The sequence below is a fragment of the Ceratotherium simum genome, chromosome 11, assembly GCF_057802395.1.
Source record: "Ceratotherium simum simum isolate JZ-2026a chromosome 11, ASM5780239v1, whole genome shotgun sequence".
In the NCBI taxonomy this organism is placed as follows: Eukaryota; Metazoa; Chordata; class Mammalia; order Perissodactyla; family Rhinocerotidae; genus Ceratotherium; species Ceratotherium simum.
This window is the reverse complement of record NC_141910.1, coordinates 35,794,417-35,813,915: the sequence shown is the minus strand read 5'-3', so window position 1 is coordinate 35,813,915 and position 19,499 is coordinate 35,794,417. Positions and strand designations below refer to the sequence as shown.

At 38.2% G+C, this 19,499-nt stretch overlaps 1 protein-coding gene across 1 annotated transcript in view; it reads left to right on the top strand.

Annotated features, from left to right (window-relative positions):
* Positions 1-19,499, top strand: part of MSH2 (mutS homolog 2) — a 74,007-nt gene that overhangs the window by 24,316 nt on the left and 30,192 nt on the right. Inside the window, exons 7-8 of the mRNA XM_004436672.3 lie at positions 1,112-1,311; positions 19,038-19,147. Of these exons, the coding sequence (XP_004436729.1) occupies positions 1,112-1,311; positions 19,038-19,147 (310 nt within the window). The remainder of the gene's footprint in view (positions 1-1,111; positions 1,312-19,037; positions 19,148-19,499) is intronic.

The window sequence follows — 19,499 nt, the reverse complement described above, 5'->3', positions numbered from 1 at the left end:
TAAGTTTATGCTTACACATGGGAACACTCAGAGATGAGTAATTCCACGGTTGGTTAGCATTTGGGCTTACATAGCATTTTAGCAAAGGAGCAATAAATTTTTAGAGAATGACAAGACAGAGGAAAAGGACTTTGAGTTCCTAGGGCTGCAAATTGTGGGAAGCCACATATTTGGGAAACTAGTGGTAGATAAAGGCTAGCTAGTCAAGTTTGTTATGTAGATTCCTCTGGCTGATAAGGGTCTAAAGTTGTCTCTGGTGGTTAACTTTTGTCCTTCCTGGTGAAGAAGGGAGGGGGGAATCTTTGTAAGTTTTTGTCCTGCTTTTATGCAAATAGGGAGAAGGCAGAGCTTTTCTTTTTTCTGCTGCTTCTCAATAGTCTTCAACTCAAAATATTCCTTCTGCCAAAGTGGCATGTTTTGAGGTGGCATGGTCTGCCGCCTACAATGTCTGTGAGTGTGCGTGCTGGGTCGTGATGTAAAAACGTATTTCTTCCTGTGGATTACAGGGAAAAAAATGGAAAGCCACTGATACCAGTAAATTGCAAAAACAATATGAACTGCATATTTTACAGTTCTTGAAACAGGCTGAGATTATATTTATTGACTTTGGGAAGCAATAAACTTATTTCAGTTAGAAATTTTTGGCTTTGTACTGTCATGAGGTAATTTTAGGATGCATTCTGAAAATTTATAAGACCGTCTGATGGAATAAGTATTGGATTTGGCAACATTCTTGAACTGTAATTCTGTTTCATTAAAGATCATTATTTACATGTGCAATAATAATGTGTTAGTAACAACATGTCCCAGTAATGAAATTCTTCTATTTAAGAAATGTCAATTTGATGAAAGTCAAACAAAATTGGGTATATTTCAGTATCTTATGATACCACTTAACTAAACATTAATTTGGTTATTAATTAATCAGAAGCTGCTTACATCACAATGTTATGGAGCTTTCCATCCTCTATAGAAAGCTGACATTTCAGAATAGATTAAGCTCCTTACATGAAATTTTTGAGTTCATTTAGTCGAGACTTATGTACTTGTTTGACAGATTTTAATTTTATACAAAAATATATAAGGTTAATTCTACTGTAATTTATTTCAGATTAAATTTGGTGGAAGCTTTTGTAGAAGATGCAGAGTTGAGGCAGAGTTTGCAAGAAGATTTACTTCGTCGATTCCCAGATCTTAACCGACTTGCCAAGAAATTTCAAAGACAAGCAGCAAACTTACAAGATTGCTATCGACTCTATCAGGGTATAAATCAACTCCCTAATGTTATACAGGCTCTGGAAAAATATGAAGGTAACAAACTGATTTTGTTTTTGTTTTCCTTCACTCTTAACATACTTAGCAAATGTGCTAAAAGTTGGTCTTGGTGACTTACTCTTTAAGTTTGTCTAATAACAGGTTTGTGTTGACCTATAGCTACACTGCAGAAGCTAGGAGTCATGAGACAACTTGGAATTTTTGCTTTTTAGAAATGGATGTTAGGATTACTGGGTTTTTAATAGGTTTATTGCACTAACACTGGCAGTTGAACAGGGTTCAATTGCTAAGAAGACTCACAGGACCCAGAATGACAGTGCTTACAAATCTACAGTTTATTACAGGAAAAGGACACAATCTAGCAGCAGCACTGATGAGGATATGCATCACAGCCAAAGGCTGTCATAGCAAGGAGGCAAAGAGGTGAGGTGCAGGTTCCTATTGTCCTTCGTTTTGAAAAGTCTGTGGTGAGGTGCACTTTCTCTCCTGGATCGGGGACCACCAGTGTGTGCAGAGCACCTTGGAACCAGGGAGCCTGAAATGGAGTCTTGGCTGGGCTTTTTTATATTTTGCTGGCCTTGTGGGCACATTCTTGTTCTATAATGAGCTTCTATACACTGCCCTCTGGGAGGCCTCCCTGAGACCAGGTGCAAATCATCAATCACAGAAAACAATGCTGACAAGCTGAAAAAACCTTCCTGAATATCCTCGGACCCATGATTACAAAACAGCACAATTAGTATGTTTCATGCCTTGATCAGGGCTCATTGCCCTGCAGGAACTTTAGGAAAACAGTACAAGCTAATTCTAGGCCTGCTGGTTAACCTTTCTGGCATACCTGTGAAAGTAAGTTAAGACAAAGGGTCTTGGTGCTCTCTAACAGTGGAAGTCACAGTGAAGTTACCAGAATAAAGTGCGCAAAGTCACATATAAGTTAATTAACAGTAAAGTTAATATACTATTGGTGGATAAAATCAACTTGCTCTGACAAGCGTGGTTTTGAACTTTAAGTGAACATAAGTTTCTACAACAAATATTTTAGTAATAATAGAATTATATGTCTAATACATAAAGCATTTTAAGTTTCAGAGTTGAAAATGAATATCCCTTAGAACTATTAAAACAAACCTTTCAATATTATGAGAAAGTTTTATCCTTTTGCAGACAGACTTAAAGAAACTCAACTCTAGGATGACAGGATGCAAAATACGTATAGATTTAATTTAAATTTTGTGGTAATCTTTTCCCTTATTTACCTAGCACAGTGTAAAAGATGGCTAAGTGCTTATCTTCTCAAAGTACCAGTGTATAAAAGTATTCCCATTATAGTCAAGGTTCCTCGTTAGCCTGATGAGACTTAAATGCCCTTGCATTTAGTTCCACTAAAGTGGAATTAAAGAAAATGGGTCTTTTTCCTGTTTCCATACTTCTGTAGTGTGGCTTATGCACCCATTTACCCTCCTTATGCCTCAATTTCCCCATCTTATAAATGAAGATGATCTTCTCTGTTTTTCTGATTCCATATCTTCTGGCCATTCCAAGAGGACCAACTGGAAACACAAGAGGATTGACTGGTATTAGGAGTATAATCAGGGTATAATTATGGAGATGGGCTCTCTAAACAATTCAATCTTACCATTATATCAGCTGTTTTGAACCTCTTCTCTCCATCTCTTCCCTCACATAGTAAATAAATATTTTTATATTTCCCTGAGAAAGGACTGGTATTGAGTTAGGAACTCCCTTAATTTTCTTTTTCCTTTTTTTTTTTTTTTTGGTAAGGTAGACTGGCCCTGAGCTAACATCTGTGCCCATCTTCCTCTATTTTGTATGTGGGACACCACCACAGTATGGCTTGATGAGCGGTGTCTAGGTCCGTGCCCGGGATCTGAATCTGTGAACCCCTGGCTGCCGAAGTGGAGCATGTGAACTTTAAGCAGAGGGCACAAACTTAACCACTGTGCCAGTGGGCCAGCCCCTGGAACTCCCTTAATTTTCTGTCCCCATGTCCCCACCCCCACTCCTTTACTTCTTATCCCCCACTTCCCTTTAATCTCTCTATTGGCTCTTTACCACAAAGTATTTTAAAAATAATTCACATCTATTCTTTTTTTTAAGAAAAGACATCCTTATCCCTTTGTTCTCTTCTTGTGCCACCTGTATCTCTCTCCCTCTTTCCATGCCCAGGCAAGTTTCTGCAAGCCTACATTTCCATCTTTCATTTGCTTGACTGGCTTCCAGCCCTGACCACAGTACTGAAAGGGCGTTTACTGGGTGACTGACGTGTTGCTAAATCCAGTGAACATGGTCTAGTTCTTATCTTACTGGGTTTCACTGCTGAGGTGGACAGTCTTTTTTTTTCTTCCAATTTTATTGAGATATAATTGACGTATAACATTGTATTCATTTAAGGTGTATAACATGATGACTTAATATTTGTATATATTGTGAAATGATCACCACAGTAAGTCTAGTTAACATCCATCACTATACATAGTTGCAAATTTTTTTTTCTTGTGGTCAGAACTTGTAGATCTACTGTCTTAGCAGCTTTCAAATATACAATGCAGTGTTTTTAACTATAGTCACATGCTGTACTTTACATCCCCAGAACTTATTTATCTCGTAACTGGAACTTTGTATCTTTTGACCACCTTCATCCATTTCTCTCACCCCCAATCCCCCACCTTTGGCAGTCACCAGTCTGTTCTATGAGTTTGGTTTTATTAGATTCCACATGTAAGTGAGATCATACTCACTTCTTTGTGTATTTGTCTCCTCTGTCTGACTTATTTCACTTAGCATAAAACCCTCAGAGTTCATCCATGTTGTCACAAATGGTAGAATTTCCTTCTTTTTTATGGCTGAATAATATTCTGATATATATGTATATACATACATACATATATATATCACATCTTTATACATTCATCCATTGATGGACACTTAGGTTGTTTCTGTTTCTTGGCTGTTGTAAAGAATGCTGCAGTGAACATGGGAGTGCAGATAATCTCTTCAAGATAGCAATTCCATTTCCTTCAAATAGATACCCAGAAGTGGAATTGCTGGATCATATCCTTCTATTTGCCTTTCTCTTAAGTGTCCCTCCACCTGCCTCCCACAAATCTATTTTTGACTATCTTTTCACTCAATATCAGGAACTTTAATGCTGGGATTCTTGAATAAATTCTTGGAAGCCTCCTGAAAGTTTATGCAAAATTTTGAGTGTATATATTTTTTCTGGGAAAAGGATCTGTAATTTTCATCAGATATCCAAAAGCATAGGTAAACTCACCCCACCTTCCATCGCCCCTCAAAAAAAAAAAGGTAAGAAATACTGCTCTGCATGTTTTTTGGGTAATCTTTCTCACTCCCTGGGATAAGCATGGAAGTTAGAAATTGGGATTGAGAGTAGCTTGGCTCTCTTCCTCAACCCTACTGCAAATGGGTAGCCTAATGTATTTGATGAGACTTGCAACAAGTCAGTAATTCTTTACTTTTTTGGTCTAACGCTTAAGTTATATAGACCTGTGAGAGGTTATAACATTACCTACATCAAATGCTTTGCGTTGTCAGTTTGGCAGCTGATGTCCAAAGTTAGATATTTGAAGTCACTCAGCCTAGAAAATATTAAAGGAGGAAAACTGTTCCAGGTGTTGTGGTGCCAAGAGCTGTGTTCTTTTCTTTCTGTAACATGGAACATTGGAGACTCTAGGGATGCCCTGGTTATTGCGAACCTAACTGACCTCTCAAGTTTTAAAAAAAACAACAGTATGGCATTTTGCAGAGTTCATCATAGCTCCTTAACCTACTGCTCTCATAGAGAAAGCCAAGAGTGGGGCTGATTTATGAAGGAAATAAACCAAATGCACTATCTTTAAAAGCAAAATCACAACTTAAAAGTTTTTTTTAATATATTAGTATATTGCTAGAAATTGAGTGTGTTCTCTTGACATCTTGTGATGTTTTTGGTTTTTGATAACTTTAGATTTAACGATATTGTAATGTTATTCCTGAAAAAAGAAGATTAAGTAAATTCAGAGACAGCAGAGGGCAGCAACAGTGTAGAAAGTAGATTTGCGTCAAGTGGTAAAAGCTCTACTCTAAATCATCTTTCTCCTGTCAGAAATAGCTATTTGAAAAATACACCTCACCTCCTTTATTCCTCATTTCTTTTAAAATTAAAAAGTTGAGGTGGGCCGGTGCGGTGGCTTAGTGGTTAGGTGTGTGCGCTCCGCTACTGGCGGCCCGGGTTCGGATCCCGGGCGCACACCGATGCACCACTTCTCTGGCTGTGCTGAGGCCGCGTCCCACATACAGCAACTAGAAGGATGTGCAGCTATGACATACAACTATCTACTGGGGCTTTGGGGGAGGGGGGGGAAGGAGGAGGATTGTCAATAGATGTTAGCTGAGAGCTGGTCTTCCTCAGCAAAAAAGAGGAGGATTAGCATGGATGTTAGCTCAGGGCTGATCTTCCTCACAAAAAAAAAAAAAAAAAGTTGAGGCATAAAATAATGGTATTCTGCATTTAGGACAAATTTCTTTTTTTTTTTTTTAATTTTTTGTTTATTGCAGTAACATTGGTTTATAACATTGTAAAAATTTCCGGTGTACATCATTATACTTCTATTTCTGCATAGATTACATCATGTTCACCACCAAAATACTAATTAAGGACAAATTTCTGATAGTGCTTAAAATAACTACGCTAAATATCTAGATTATTTTGTTGATTAATTTTATTGTAACAGCTATCATACTGAGATACTTAACCCTTCCCTCTCCCCATATCCAATTAATCATTTGTTTCTGTTTTAATATACTTCTTTTTTTTTTTTTTTTTTTTTTTCATTTTAATTTTTTGGTTTATTGCAGTAACATTGGTTTATAACATTGCAAAAATTTCAGGTGTACATGATTGTACTTCTATTTCTGCATGGACTACATCATGTTCACCACCAAAATACTAATTACAACCCATCACCACACACACGTACCGAATTATCCCTTTCACCCTCCTCCCTCTCCCCTTGCCCTCTGGTAACCACCAATCCAATCTCTGTCCCTATGTGTTTGTTTATTGTTGTTATTATCTACTACTTAATGAAGGAAATCATACGGTATTTGGCCTTCTCCCTCTGACTTATTTCACTTTGCATTATACCCTCAATGTCCATCCATGTTGTCACAAATGGCTGGATTTAAATCGTTTCTTATGGCTGAGTAGTATTCCATTGTGTATATATACCACAGCTTCTTTATCCATTCGTCCCTTGATGGGCACTTAGGTTGCTTCCAAGTCTTGGCTATCGTGAATAAGGCTGCAATGAACACAGGGGTGCATGTACCTTTGCAAATTGGTGTTTTCAAGTTCTTTGGATAAATACCCAACAGTGGAATAGCTGGATCATATGGTAGTTCTATCGTTGATTTTTGAGGAATCTCCATACTGTTTTCCATAGTGGCTGCACCAGTTTGCACTCCCACCAGCAGTGTATGAGAGTTCCCTTCTCTCCACATCCTCTCCAACACATGTTGTTTCCTGTCTTGTTAATTATAGCCATTCTGACGGGCGTGAGGTGATATCTCATTGTAGTTTTGATTTGCATTTCCCTGATAGTTAGTGATTTTGAACATCTTTTCATGTGTCTGTTGGCCATCTGTATATCTTCTTTGGAGAAATGTCTGTTCAGGTCTCTTGCCCATTTTTAATTGGGTTGGTAGTTTTTTTGTTGTTGAGATGCATGAGTTCTTTATATATTTTGGAGATTAAGCCCTTATCAGATGTATGGTTTGCAAATATCTTCTCCCAATTGTTAGGTTGTCTTTTCGTTTTGTTGATGGTTTCCTTTGCTGTGCAGAAGCTTTTTAGTTTGATGTAGTCCCATTTGTTTCTTTTTTCTATTGTTTCTCTTGCCCGGTCAGATGTGGTGTTTGAAAAGATGTTGCTAAGACCGATGTCGAAGAGCGTACTGCCTATGTTTTCTTCTAGAACTTTCACAGTTTCAGGTCTTACATTCAAGTCTTTAATCCATTTGGAGTTAATTTTTGTGTATGGTGTAAGGTAAGGATCTACGTTCATTTTTGCATATGGCTATCCAGTTTTCCCAACACCATTTGTTGAAGCGACTTTCTTTTCCCCATTGTATGTTCTTGGCTCCTTTGTCAAAGATTAGCTGTCCATAGATGTGTGGGTTTATTTCTGGGCTTTCGATTCTATTCCATTGATCTGTGTGTCTGTTTTTGTGCCAGTACCATGCTGTTTTGGTGACTATAGCTTTGTAGTATATTTTGAAATCAGGGAGTGTGATACCTCCAGCTTTGTTCTTTTTTCTCAGGATTCCTTTAGCTATTTGGGGTCTTTTGTTGTTCCATATGAATTTTAGGATTCTTTGTTCTATTTCTGTGAAAAATGTTGTTGGAACTTTGATAGGGATTGCATTGAATCTATAGATGGCTTTGGCTAGTTTCCCTCCCCTGGTCTGTGTATCCTCTTCAGTAAACCCAAAGTAATCTTTCTTGGCACATCTGATCGTGTCATTTCTTCTCCTTCAGTTCAGAACACATTAATTGCTTTCCTTAACTTACAAGAAAAAGCCCTATTCCTTTGCACGAGCTGGCTGCTGCTTCCCTGCTCAGCTGCCCCTATATTCGTTCACTTTCTGCCTCAGTGCAGTAGTTTCAGTCTCCAGACATGCTCTGCCCTTTTATGCTTTTGTGCATGTTTTTTCTGTCTTAAATATCCTTTACTACCTTGTCCATGTGATGAACCCCTACTGATATTTCCAAGATTGAGCTCAGATGTCACTCTTTCTGGGAAGCCTTCTCTGGCCTTCTCATGCAGACTTAGAGGTTTCTTTCTCTGGTTTCTATAGCACCTTGTGCTTATGTCCCTTGCTTTTTTAACCCTAAATAACATAGTAAGTTAGTCTAATAAATAATCACATTTTTGGGGCTGGCGCCATGGCTTAGCGGTTAAGTGCACGCGCTCTGCTACTGGCGGCCCGGGTTCGGATCGTGGGTGCGCACCGACGCACCACTTGTCTGGCCACACTGAGGCAGCGACCCACATACAGCAACTAGAAGGATGTGCAGCTATGACATACAACTATCTACTGGGGCTTTGGGGATAAAAAGGGAAAAAAACCCCAAAAAACCAAAATAATCACATTTTTTATTTGATTACTTAGTTTCCTTCTAAATAGAAGATAAGAATATAAAAGCAATTAATTTGGCATTTCTGGAAAGGAATCTGCTTTACTAATTTAGCACTTTTTAAACTTTAGCCTGTGAAGCTACTATTTAAGATTTGGTTGGATTTTGTATTTTGGAAATATTTTCTTTAAATTTCATCTGTCAGTTTATAAAAGCAACATAAATTATAGGTAATTATCATAGCATCCAAAGATAATCATTATTAATATTTTGGTATATGTTGTTTCAGTCTTGAAACAAAATTATATAGTTAGTTCTGCTATAACACTTGTTTTAAAAACGTAGATCTGTTCCAGTGTGGTTGATATGTTAGGGAACAATGTGAACATAATGTGAATTTTGCATTGCTTATGCACAGTTTTGTCTGTAGGAAACAGTAGGTGAAAGCAGAAAACTGCCCCCAGCTGAACTGAGCAGTGTAGGAATACACAGAATGTATAAAGACACAACATGCACATGCATCTCAGATGGCTGCCAGTGACCTCAGTGCACTGTGTGATATGCACCACCGTCATTCACATCTGGCGTTGCAACTTTGCACCCCATTTCAGACAACTCATCGTTTCACAATAACTCACAAGCTGCAGCCCTACAGAAGTCCACCTCCACGAGCAAACCTTAGGTCTTTTGCAAGGGAAAGTGCATTATTTATTGTAGTGTTTATGTATTTCTTGACCATTTAGTTTCACATATGTAAAACTGTGCAGCTGTTTTTATTAGATTCCTATCTTTTTTTTTTAATGTGTCACTGATGAAATTTCTGAGTGTTGTGCCCTAACCTCATTTTTCTCATAAACTCTGTGGTTTTATTGCACAATTGTGCATAGTGCTGTGGTTTGTAGGGATACTTATCTTGCGTTATAAAAGTACTGGCTGTATGCAAAAGTGTGATAGAATATATTGGTGAGGTAAACATGTATATAGTACTAATTGTCACTTGCCATAATTTAACATCTATCGTTTGACATTATTTTAATTAAAGATTATTCAGGGGCTGGCCTGGCAGCAGAGCAGTTGGGTTCGCATGTTCTGCTTCGGCGGCCCGGGGTTCACTGGTTCGGATCCTGGGCACGGACCTGCTCGCCGCTGCTCAGGCGGTGCTGGGGTTGCGTCCCACGTAGGAGAGCTACAACTCTACAACTATGTACTAGGGCTTTGGGGAGAAAAAAGAAAAAGAGAAAGATTGGCAACAGAAGTTAGTACAGGGCCAATCTTCCTCAAAAAAAAAAAAAAGATTATTCATTATTCTTTATAACTTATATTTAACTAACATCTACTGTTGTTTTAAAGTTCCGGGAAATTGAAACTTCAAAGGTTTGTGTACCTCTCTGGCGTTTTTATTTTATTTTATTTTATTTATTTGCTTTTTGTGGAAGATTATCCCTGAGCTAACATCTGTTCCCACTCCTCCTCTTTTTGCTGAGGAAGATTGGCCCTGGGCTAACATCCGTGCCCATCTTCCTCTACTTTATATGGGACGCCGCCACAGCATGGCTTGACAAGCGGTGGGTCAGTGTGTGCATGGGATCCGAACCTGCGAACCCCGGGCCACTGCAGTGGAGCGTGTGCACTTAACCGCTGTGCCACCAAGCCAGCCCCATTGATTTTGTTTTTTTTCCTGTTGGTAGATTCCTAAAACTAGAATTTCTGGGCCATGCTATGCATTTTTTTTCTTTTAATAATGAAAGTAATAATGTAAATGTCAACACCCAGTTTAGCTCTGGAAGAGTAACTACTTTTAATTTTTCTTTTTAATCCTTCTAGACTTTTCCCCTCTGGTCTGCATTTTAACAGCAAATTATATATTGACAAATTACTTTTCCAGGAAGGTTGTACTAATTTACAGTTCCAATCATAAGGTTTACAAGAAAATTTCTTTGCATCCTCACACCACTATTCGCTTTTTATTTTGGTGGTTAGTTGGTACATTTTGTTGGAACTGTTTAGTGGGATCTGGGTACAGGGTCATTTGAATGGAGTGACAGAGACGTGGCAATAAATATGACCATTGGCCCAAGAATATAATTGTAACGTGAAATCTTTTATCATTGAAGATGAAGATTGAAGATAGTGAAAGTGATGATCTAAGTAGTAATGGGAAGAGAGGAAAGAAGACATTTAAATTATGGTCTACCAAAAGATAAGATGAAAAAATTGCTATAAAGTGATGGGTGAGAGGAAGGACGAATAATCTTATGAAGTTGGGACTAACACGGGTATAAAATGGTAGTCAGAAGCAGTGGAATCAGAAGGAAAAGCATAGAAAAGAAAAGTACTGTTTTGTCAGAATGACACTAGCAGTAAAGGAAAATGAGGGGTGGTGTCAGAGAAAGTATTACTTGCAGATGGGGGAAGCAGGGCGAGTGGCTGTGCTTAACAAAGGGGATGACATGACCAGAGAATCTGAAAAGAGAGGTTGAGTAAAGGAAGCGAGCAAGGGCCATAGGGAAGGGTAAGAGGCCAATACTATAGAGTGGCTGACAGCAGCGAAGGAATAACAGGCAGCTTGTGTTGAAGGTCATTATTCAGAGTGATTGAATTATTTTTGTTTTTACTATGATTCACCTACACTTCTACTGTGGGCCTCTTTGCTAATTTGTTGGATCCAGTCTGGTATTTGTGTGAATACTGTAAACTTTCATTAGTGATATATTACCAGTCTTTTTTCTGCTTACATGGATTTTTAAATCTATTTCATAAATAGAAGGGTCAGATCAAGTTTAATTATACTTAATAAAACATCTAGATTGGAATTAATAATACAAAGAATTTACATAAAATTAGTCAAGAGAATGTGAACACAGAATAAATTGTTTAAAATCTTTGGTAATCAGAACTCATGTCCTTTTATTACTGACTACCAAAATATTTCATAGAATGAAAACTGTTGGGGTCAGCCCCGTGGCCTAGTGGTTAAGTTCAGTGTGCTCTGCTGTGGCGTCCCGGGTTTGGTTCCTGGACGCAGACCTACACCACTCAGTTGGCAGCCATGCTGCAGCGGTGACCCACATACAAAATAGAGGAACATTGGCACAGGTGTTAGTTAAGGGTGAATCTTCCTCAAGCAAAAAGAGGAAGATTGGCAATGGATGTTAGCTCAGGGCAGATCTTTCTCAGCAAAAAAAAAAAATGTTAATACTAACTTTATAATTAATTTAGACTTCAGGTTGATTTTCTCAGTCATATAGACTATTTGGAAAGTCAGATTCAGCAGACTTGTGACTAGTACCAGGTGTTGGATCTGATGTTAGTGTCAGGAGGGCATGTGCAAGGAGGTGCCTCATAGCTGCTATCCAGAACTATCCTATAGTTCATTCTGATTTTAGTGTTCATTGCTCATTTAACCTGATTAGAAAGTCTTAGTGTCTTTTTCTTACTTATTTGGCCAGTCATTTCTAATTACTTGTCACTTATTTTAAATAAAATGTAAGAGGACCGGCCCCATGGCTTAGCGGTTAAGTGGGCGCACTCCGCTACTGGTGGCCTGGGTTTGGATCCCAGGCACTCACCGACGCACCGCTTGTCTGGCCATGCTGAGGCCACGTCCCACATACAGCAACTAGAAGGATGTGCAACTATGACATACAACTATCTACGGGGGCTTTGGGGAGAAAAAAAAAGGGGGGTAAATAAAATGTAAGTGATTTGAGAGAGAAGACAGTTACCAGTAATTTAAGTGCAGTTACAGTCAATTTACCTAGCAACCTCAACTTTGCTAGACATAGATAGGTCTAGGAGAGGCTTCTTTTGAGGTGGGAATTGGGGGTCTGTGGCATAGTTGGTGGCTGCCGGTGGTGGATAAGGCATTGCAAGCACAGATGCCTAAAGGGGCCCAGCAGGTTAAAGATAACAAGAAGCAGAATGGTGGGCTAATATTCTGATGAGCTAGGGACCTCACGGTCTGACTGAGGTGGACTGCTGCTAGTCAGACCATCAAATTATCACCTTATGGGAATTCTGACCAGGGATTTCCCATATGATCCTGCGTTTCAATGTCTAATCTGAATTCCTCTCTCTGAACTCTTAGTGTTCTCTATCTTAGTAAATGGCCCCATCATCTACTCATCACTTTTGACTTCTTTCCTCTCTGTCATTGCATTCCCTCCATCACCAAGTCCTGTTGATATCACATCATAAGTATTCTTCACCTTGGACACCTTTCCATTCCCACTGCCAGCTATAAGCAGTCCAAGCTGTAATCATTTCTTACCTGAACTACTGTCAGCCTCCTATTGCTCTTGCTGCCTCTTGTATTGGCTCCCTCTAACCCATTCTCTTTGCTCCAGCCAACTGTCTCTCTCAAATATAGATATAAATGTGTCATTAGCCTGCTTAAAACCCTGCAGCGGTTTTTCACTGTCTTCAGGATTAAAGTCTAAACTGGTTTAAAAGGCCCCTCATAAATTGTTGCCTCTGCCTATCTCTTTACCCTTTCCTTCCTAGTACTCATTGCCAGTGTTTCTCAGACTTTTTTGACCATGACCCACAATATGAAATACATTTTCATTGTGACTTAGTGCATACCCGTGGGTGTGTATACAGATATACACTGTATATCTAAAAACTGAAATAATTATATAATAAATTCTATAAAACTAAAACAATAGACAATACTTACTACTATGTACTTTGACATTTTCTGTTTTATTTCATTGAAAAATGCTAAGATTTACTAACTTTTATGATGGAGAAAGGTCTGCAAATGCAATTTGTTTTTTTGCATCAATCCAAGTGAACTTGAGCATCCACCAGATATCACATACACTGCACACTTTCATCTCCAGGCCTTTGTAAGTGCTATTCCTTTAGACTCAGACATCTATCCCTTTCTGTCTCACCCAGCTTTGTTCTCATCTTTGAATTTCACCTTAAAAGTCATTTCTTTGGGAAAGCCTACCTTGTTCCTACATTTGGGTACATTCCTGCCCTGGTTGTGTGTTTGCAAAGTACCCTATATTTCCCTGTCACTGTATTTTTATACCTTCTTTATAATTAGTTTTTTAGTGGCTGTGTCGTCCCCTCCCTCCCCCAAGAGTGTACAGCATATGCATGAGGAATGAGTGTTTGGTCCAGTCCAATTTCTGACATGTAGTAGTCACTCAGTAACTTCTTTTGGGAGAAAGAAAAGGTACCACTTAATGTAGGAGAGAGAGTGTGAATTAACATTCGAAAGAGGAAACTGAAAATTAAGCAGTGTAAGAATGGGAAACTACTTACTGATGAATGGTTGTGCCAGGAGTTCAAGATGCTTTGTCTTCCCATTGTTATTTAAGAGATCCTGAAAGCTTTCAGTGTTCTGTATTTTACTTGAGTCTCTATACTAATAAAGGCCCGTTAGCAAAAATTGATTAATTCATTGCTTATATCATAACAAAGGACTAGTATCCAAAGGCTGTTACAGAAGATAAGGAAATAGAAGCAGAAATAGCAGGAAGGTTCAGCAAATACTTGGAGTACTCACCATGTTCCTGACACTGCTAGTTGCTGAGGCTGTGATAGGACGCAAAAGCAAAGCTCGTCTTTGCCCTCAAAGAGCGAGGGAAACATATTAAACAAGTAATTACACAAATAAAAATATAATTTTAAAAAATTGAGATGTAATTGACATATAACATCATATTAGTTTCAAGTATACAGCATAATGATTCTATAGTTATATATATTGTGAAATGATCACCACAATAAGTCTTGTTAACATCCATCACCATACATAGTTAGAAATTTTTTTTTCTTGAGAACTTTTAAGATTTACTCTTAGCAACTTTAAATATACAATACAGTATTATTAACTACAGTCACCATTTTGTACGCTGAATACTCCAAAAATATAATTTTGACAGATTTTATAAAAAGAAAATTCTGAAGTGGTATATCAAGAAAGTACAACATTTTATTTTTTGGTAATGCACACGCCAAAGCAGTTTTCATTGATATTTTTGCCATTTGCAAATTAACCTTTCTAAATTCACTAAAGACAGTCTCCTTAGTATTTCTCTTAATCTGTGAATAAGTGGCATGAACATAGGTAAGACGGCGAAAATAAATCTCAGAATTAGTGTTAATAAACCAGTTTAGGTTTAGATTTAGAAGCTGGCCTGGGCAGCATTCCAGGAGTATATCTTAATGAACCACTTAATGCTTGATAGACTTAATGTGCTATCCTGAAATTTGTTCTAATTTTTATCATTGTAAATGACGATGAAGCATTTAATGGTGATTAAATTATGCTCTAGGTGGTTATAGAAATGTAGGTACTTAAGCTTATTAACCTAAACATTGCAACAGTTTATGAGACACACAGCGTTCTTAAAAATGAATTCTTCAAGGAGTTATAAATGAATCTTTAGGGGCTGACAATGAATCTGGAGTATTTACAAATATTATTTAATGACTTGATTACTTGGAAATTTTAATGCATTTAAGAAGCTAACAGTTATTTCCCTGTGTGATCTCTAGTATCTTTGCTGGATGAGTGTTGTGTATATCAAAGCTAATGACCAGTGATCGATAGATTCATCAGTCCCTTGCTCCCTTCCTTCATAAAGTCATTCATTCAACAAATAGTTATTGATTACCTGCTTTGTGCCAGGCATTGTTCTTGGAGTTATAATGGTAGATATGACAGCTAAGGTCCGTCTTCTTATGGAGGTTCTGTAATAGTGGAATGGTAGAGGGAGACAGACAGTAAAATAAATGAGCAAGAATTTCAAATAGAATAAATACAGTAAAGAAAGCAGAATATATTGATGTGATAGAGTGACTTGGCTTAGAGCCAGGGAGACACTAGGTCCGGTGGACCGGTGGTCTGGTGGTCAAGGAAGGCCTCTCTAAGGAATTGCTGTCTAGGATGAAACTTGAATGATGAGAGGGAGCCTACTGTTAAGATCTGCGAGGAGGCTAGTGGGACCAGCTAGTGCATGTGCCTAAGGCTGGCATGGGCTTGACTTGTTGAAGGAGTGAAGGAAAGCTAGGGTGGTCAAACATAGAGAGAGAGAATCAGGGCAATGTTGATAGGAGTGGAGGCCAGAGAGGCAAGGTCTAGAGGGTTTTAACATTTTTTGTCCTGTGGACCTTTTGGTTTCTAATGAGACCTGTGAACTCCTCAGAATAGTGTTTTTATTATTTTTTTGTATGTGTGAGGAAGATCAGCCCTGAGCTAACATCCATGCCAGTCCTCCTCTTGTTGCTGAGGAAGACTGGCCCTGGGCTAGCATCCGTGCCTATCTTCCTCTACTTTATGTGGGACACCACCACAGCATGGCCTGACAAGTGGCGCCTCGGTGCACGCCCGGGATCCGAACCCAGGTCGCCAGCAGCGGAGCGCACGCACTTAACTGCTACGCCACAGGGCCTGGCCCCCAGAATAGTGTTTTTAAATGCGTAAAATAAAACAGAGTTACAAAGGAAACCAGTTATATTGAAATACATATACCAAAATATAAAACAAATTCTTGATAAATGTCCTTTTTATTAATGCAATAAATAACATGATTTGAATGAAGCTCTACTACCTTCTTTAATTTTGAACTAATGTGAGTTTAAGTGATGTTTCATTATCCCCAAAAACTATGATATGAAAATATATCTGGGATTTTGATTGGTGACAAAGACAGAGATACTGGTATTACTACTGTGGTTTGTTGACTGCGTTAATAATGGAAGGAAATGCTAGATTCCAGTTAGAGGTTAGGGAAAATGAAGATGGAATTTACTTCTCTTTTATGTTTATGTACTATTCTGAATTCTTCTATGTTTATGTACTATACTACCTCAGACCCCCAAGAATCTGGGGTCCTTGGGTTAAGACCCTGGGATAGATCTTGTAGGGCTTTCTAGGCTGAGGTAACTAGTAGAGAATGGAATTTATCAAAACCCAAGTGGTGCCCATCAGTTGAGGAATGGATAAATAAAATGTGGTGTATCCATACAATGGAACATTATTTGTCAATAAAAATGAATGAAGTGGTCATGCATGGTACAACATGCATGAACGAAGCTTGAAAACATTATAGTAAGAGTAAGAAGGCAGTCACAATATCCTATGATTCATTTATATGAAATGTCCAGAATAGTCAAATCTATAGATACAGAAAGTGGATTAATGGTTGCTTAGGCTTGGAGGAGAGGCAGGAGGTTGGAGGGAAATGGAAAGTTTCTGCTAATGGGCACAGAATTTCTTGTTTCTGTTGGGGGGCAATGACAGTGTTCTAAAATTGATTGTGGCGATGGTTGCACAAATCTGTGACTATACTAAAAGCCATTGAATTGTACCCTTTAAAATGGAGAATTGTTTGGTATATGAGTTATAGTTCAATAAAGCTGTTATTTTTAATTAAAAACCATAATCAATTGGGAAGAAGCACCCTAGTTGGAAATTGGCAAATGAGACTCAATACAAATTACAAATAGGGGAAGGAATTTAAGATGCTAGTGAAAGCTTGGAGAATAGGGAGCAGGTGAGTGCAGAAGGGGCTTTATCGAATTTGAGAAGAGCTGCAGCAAGATGGGCCTGTGTGTTTGAGAGGCTAGAGGACATGTTGAGGATGACAGCTTCTCAAGTTTATATAGATATTGCTGAGGTAATACCACATGAGTATTCTTGGAAAATCTTACCTTCTTCAAAGTCATGTGCTAGAAACATAACAGCTTATAGAAAAAAATACGGTTAAGGTAGACCTCAAAATATATGAAAATTTTTAAATAATTACTAACAAAAGCATTAACAAACTTTAATAAAAATAGTAGCCTACAGGGGCCAGCCCGGTGGAGCACCTGTTAAGTGCGTGCCCTCCACTTCGGCGGCCTGGGGTTCGCAGGTTCAGATCCCCGGCACACACTGACGCACCGCTTGTCAAGCCATGCTGGGGTGGTGTCCCATATAAAGTAGAGGAAGATGGGCATGGATATTAGCCCAGGGCCAATCTTCCTCAGCAAAAAGGAGGAGGATTGGCGTCGGATGTTAGCTCAGGGCTGATCTTCGTCACACACACACAAAAAATAATAGCCTATGTAAATCTCCATTGCATTCGCACCTAGCACCGAGCATGAGGTGACTCTTTGCAGCCTTAAGTCTGGGGCTCTTGTTTTCTCCTTTGAGATACTCTTTGATGGCATTTGCTTCTAATAAAAGGTCAGTTTCATCAAAGTTAAAAATCTAAACCAGGGTATAGAATTCAGTCAAAAAAATTTTGAAATATGGGCAGATATTTTTGTACCCTTCATCTTTACTCAGCTTTTCCACATATCTTAACATAGTGGAAAGTACAATGGTCATTAAGCCAACTACTCTGAGGTCTTCGTATATTGCTGAGCTTACTCTTTAATTGTGTGAAAGCTTGCCCTTGATCACTTCAAAACATTAATGGGCTGGGGGAAAAAATAATGGGTGAACCAACGCCACCTCTGTGCTTTGCTGCCATCATCTCCTGATTTACCAATAGTACAGGAGCTAATGCAGAATAAAGAACCAGGCGTTGTAGCACAACAGACATTATGTGGGCAAAGTGTTGTTTATAGACTGTCTAAATAATGTTTCACACATATGTACTATTTTATAAATATGTGTAGATGCTGTTGTGATTAATAAAACATGAATTCTTATCACAATTTTGCTGACTTCATAGTAGTTTTCCATCATTTTCTCAATCAAGAGCTACTGATATTTCAGGGAAAGGTTGGGAACTATTGCTTTGGAGTGAAATGCATAGTGCTAGAGATCACTTACAAAATTCTTCCAAGGGAATTTATTGGAGATCAGAAAAAAAAATCCTTACGTTATAACCAATAATAATACATGGTAACTGTTGTTGAGCTTCTGTTAAGTGTCATGCACTATACTAAGTGTTGCGTATTGCTATCTCATTTATTCATCTTCTGGGTAGCTATTGTTATTACTCCCATTGTAATAGACAAGGAAAAGGGGGCTCAGAGTAACGTGTGCCAGATCACAAAAGCCAGTAGATAGCAGAGCTGGGATTGGCACCCAGGTCTTGGCTCATGCTTTTCACACTGCAGACTCTGTCGCCTCACTTACTCCTTCTCACAAAGTTCCCCAGCATGTACTCTTAGATAGTATCAAGCAAAGTTCCAGTGTAAATACTTGGCTTGATTTAACCTCTGGAACACTGTATTATTCATGGAAATTAGGGTATAAGGTAAGTTAGAGGTACATATTTTATTTTAATGACTTTGACTTGCGGTTATTAAATCTACAAAGAAATGCAATTCATTTAGTTCTAATTGGTCACGTTTCCGCATCTCTAGTTTCCTTATGAAGGAGATTACAGACAGGCAGGAGAGGCAGTGTTTTATAATAGGAAGCTTTAGGTGCCAGATGTCTTCCTTTCTATAAAATAAATTAAATACTAAACACATTTGAATTAAAATACCTGAGTCAATAGTCACTTTGGAGACCTGCTGCGCTATTTGTGCTTATTGGATCAAATGATGCTCATTGTCACAGCAGAATGTTTATGATCTGTAGTCTTGTGTTTTTAAAAATAGGACCTTTTTATGTATTTATTTTTCTTTTTGCTTTCTTTTAGGGAAACATCAGACATTGTTGTTGGCAGTTTTTGTGACTCCTCTTATTGATCTTCGTTCTGATTTCTCCAAGTTTCAGGAAATGATAGAAACAACTTTAGATATGGATCAGGTATGCAATATACTCTTTAATTCAAGCAGGAAAGTATTTTTTAAAAGCAAAGGCACATCAGAACACTCAGATTTCTCTTTTTAGTATTTAATTTTGGCACTTTGTGAGGCACCTTTGAGACAGCAGATGTAAGATTTAAGTGATAGATGGGAAAGGTTTTTTTTTAATAACTGATTTCAGTGGATGAAAATGAAGAAAGACTAACAGAGGAAATGAATCTGGGCATAACTGACCTGGATAAAGGAAATCTCATAAATAAAACATTTCACATATGCAGGCTGAGTTTCGTTTTATTTAATTTCAAGAGAGAAGGAATAGTATAGTCACTGAAAAAGCAGAGAGAAAAGAAGTA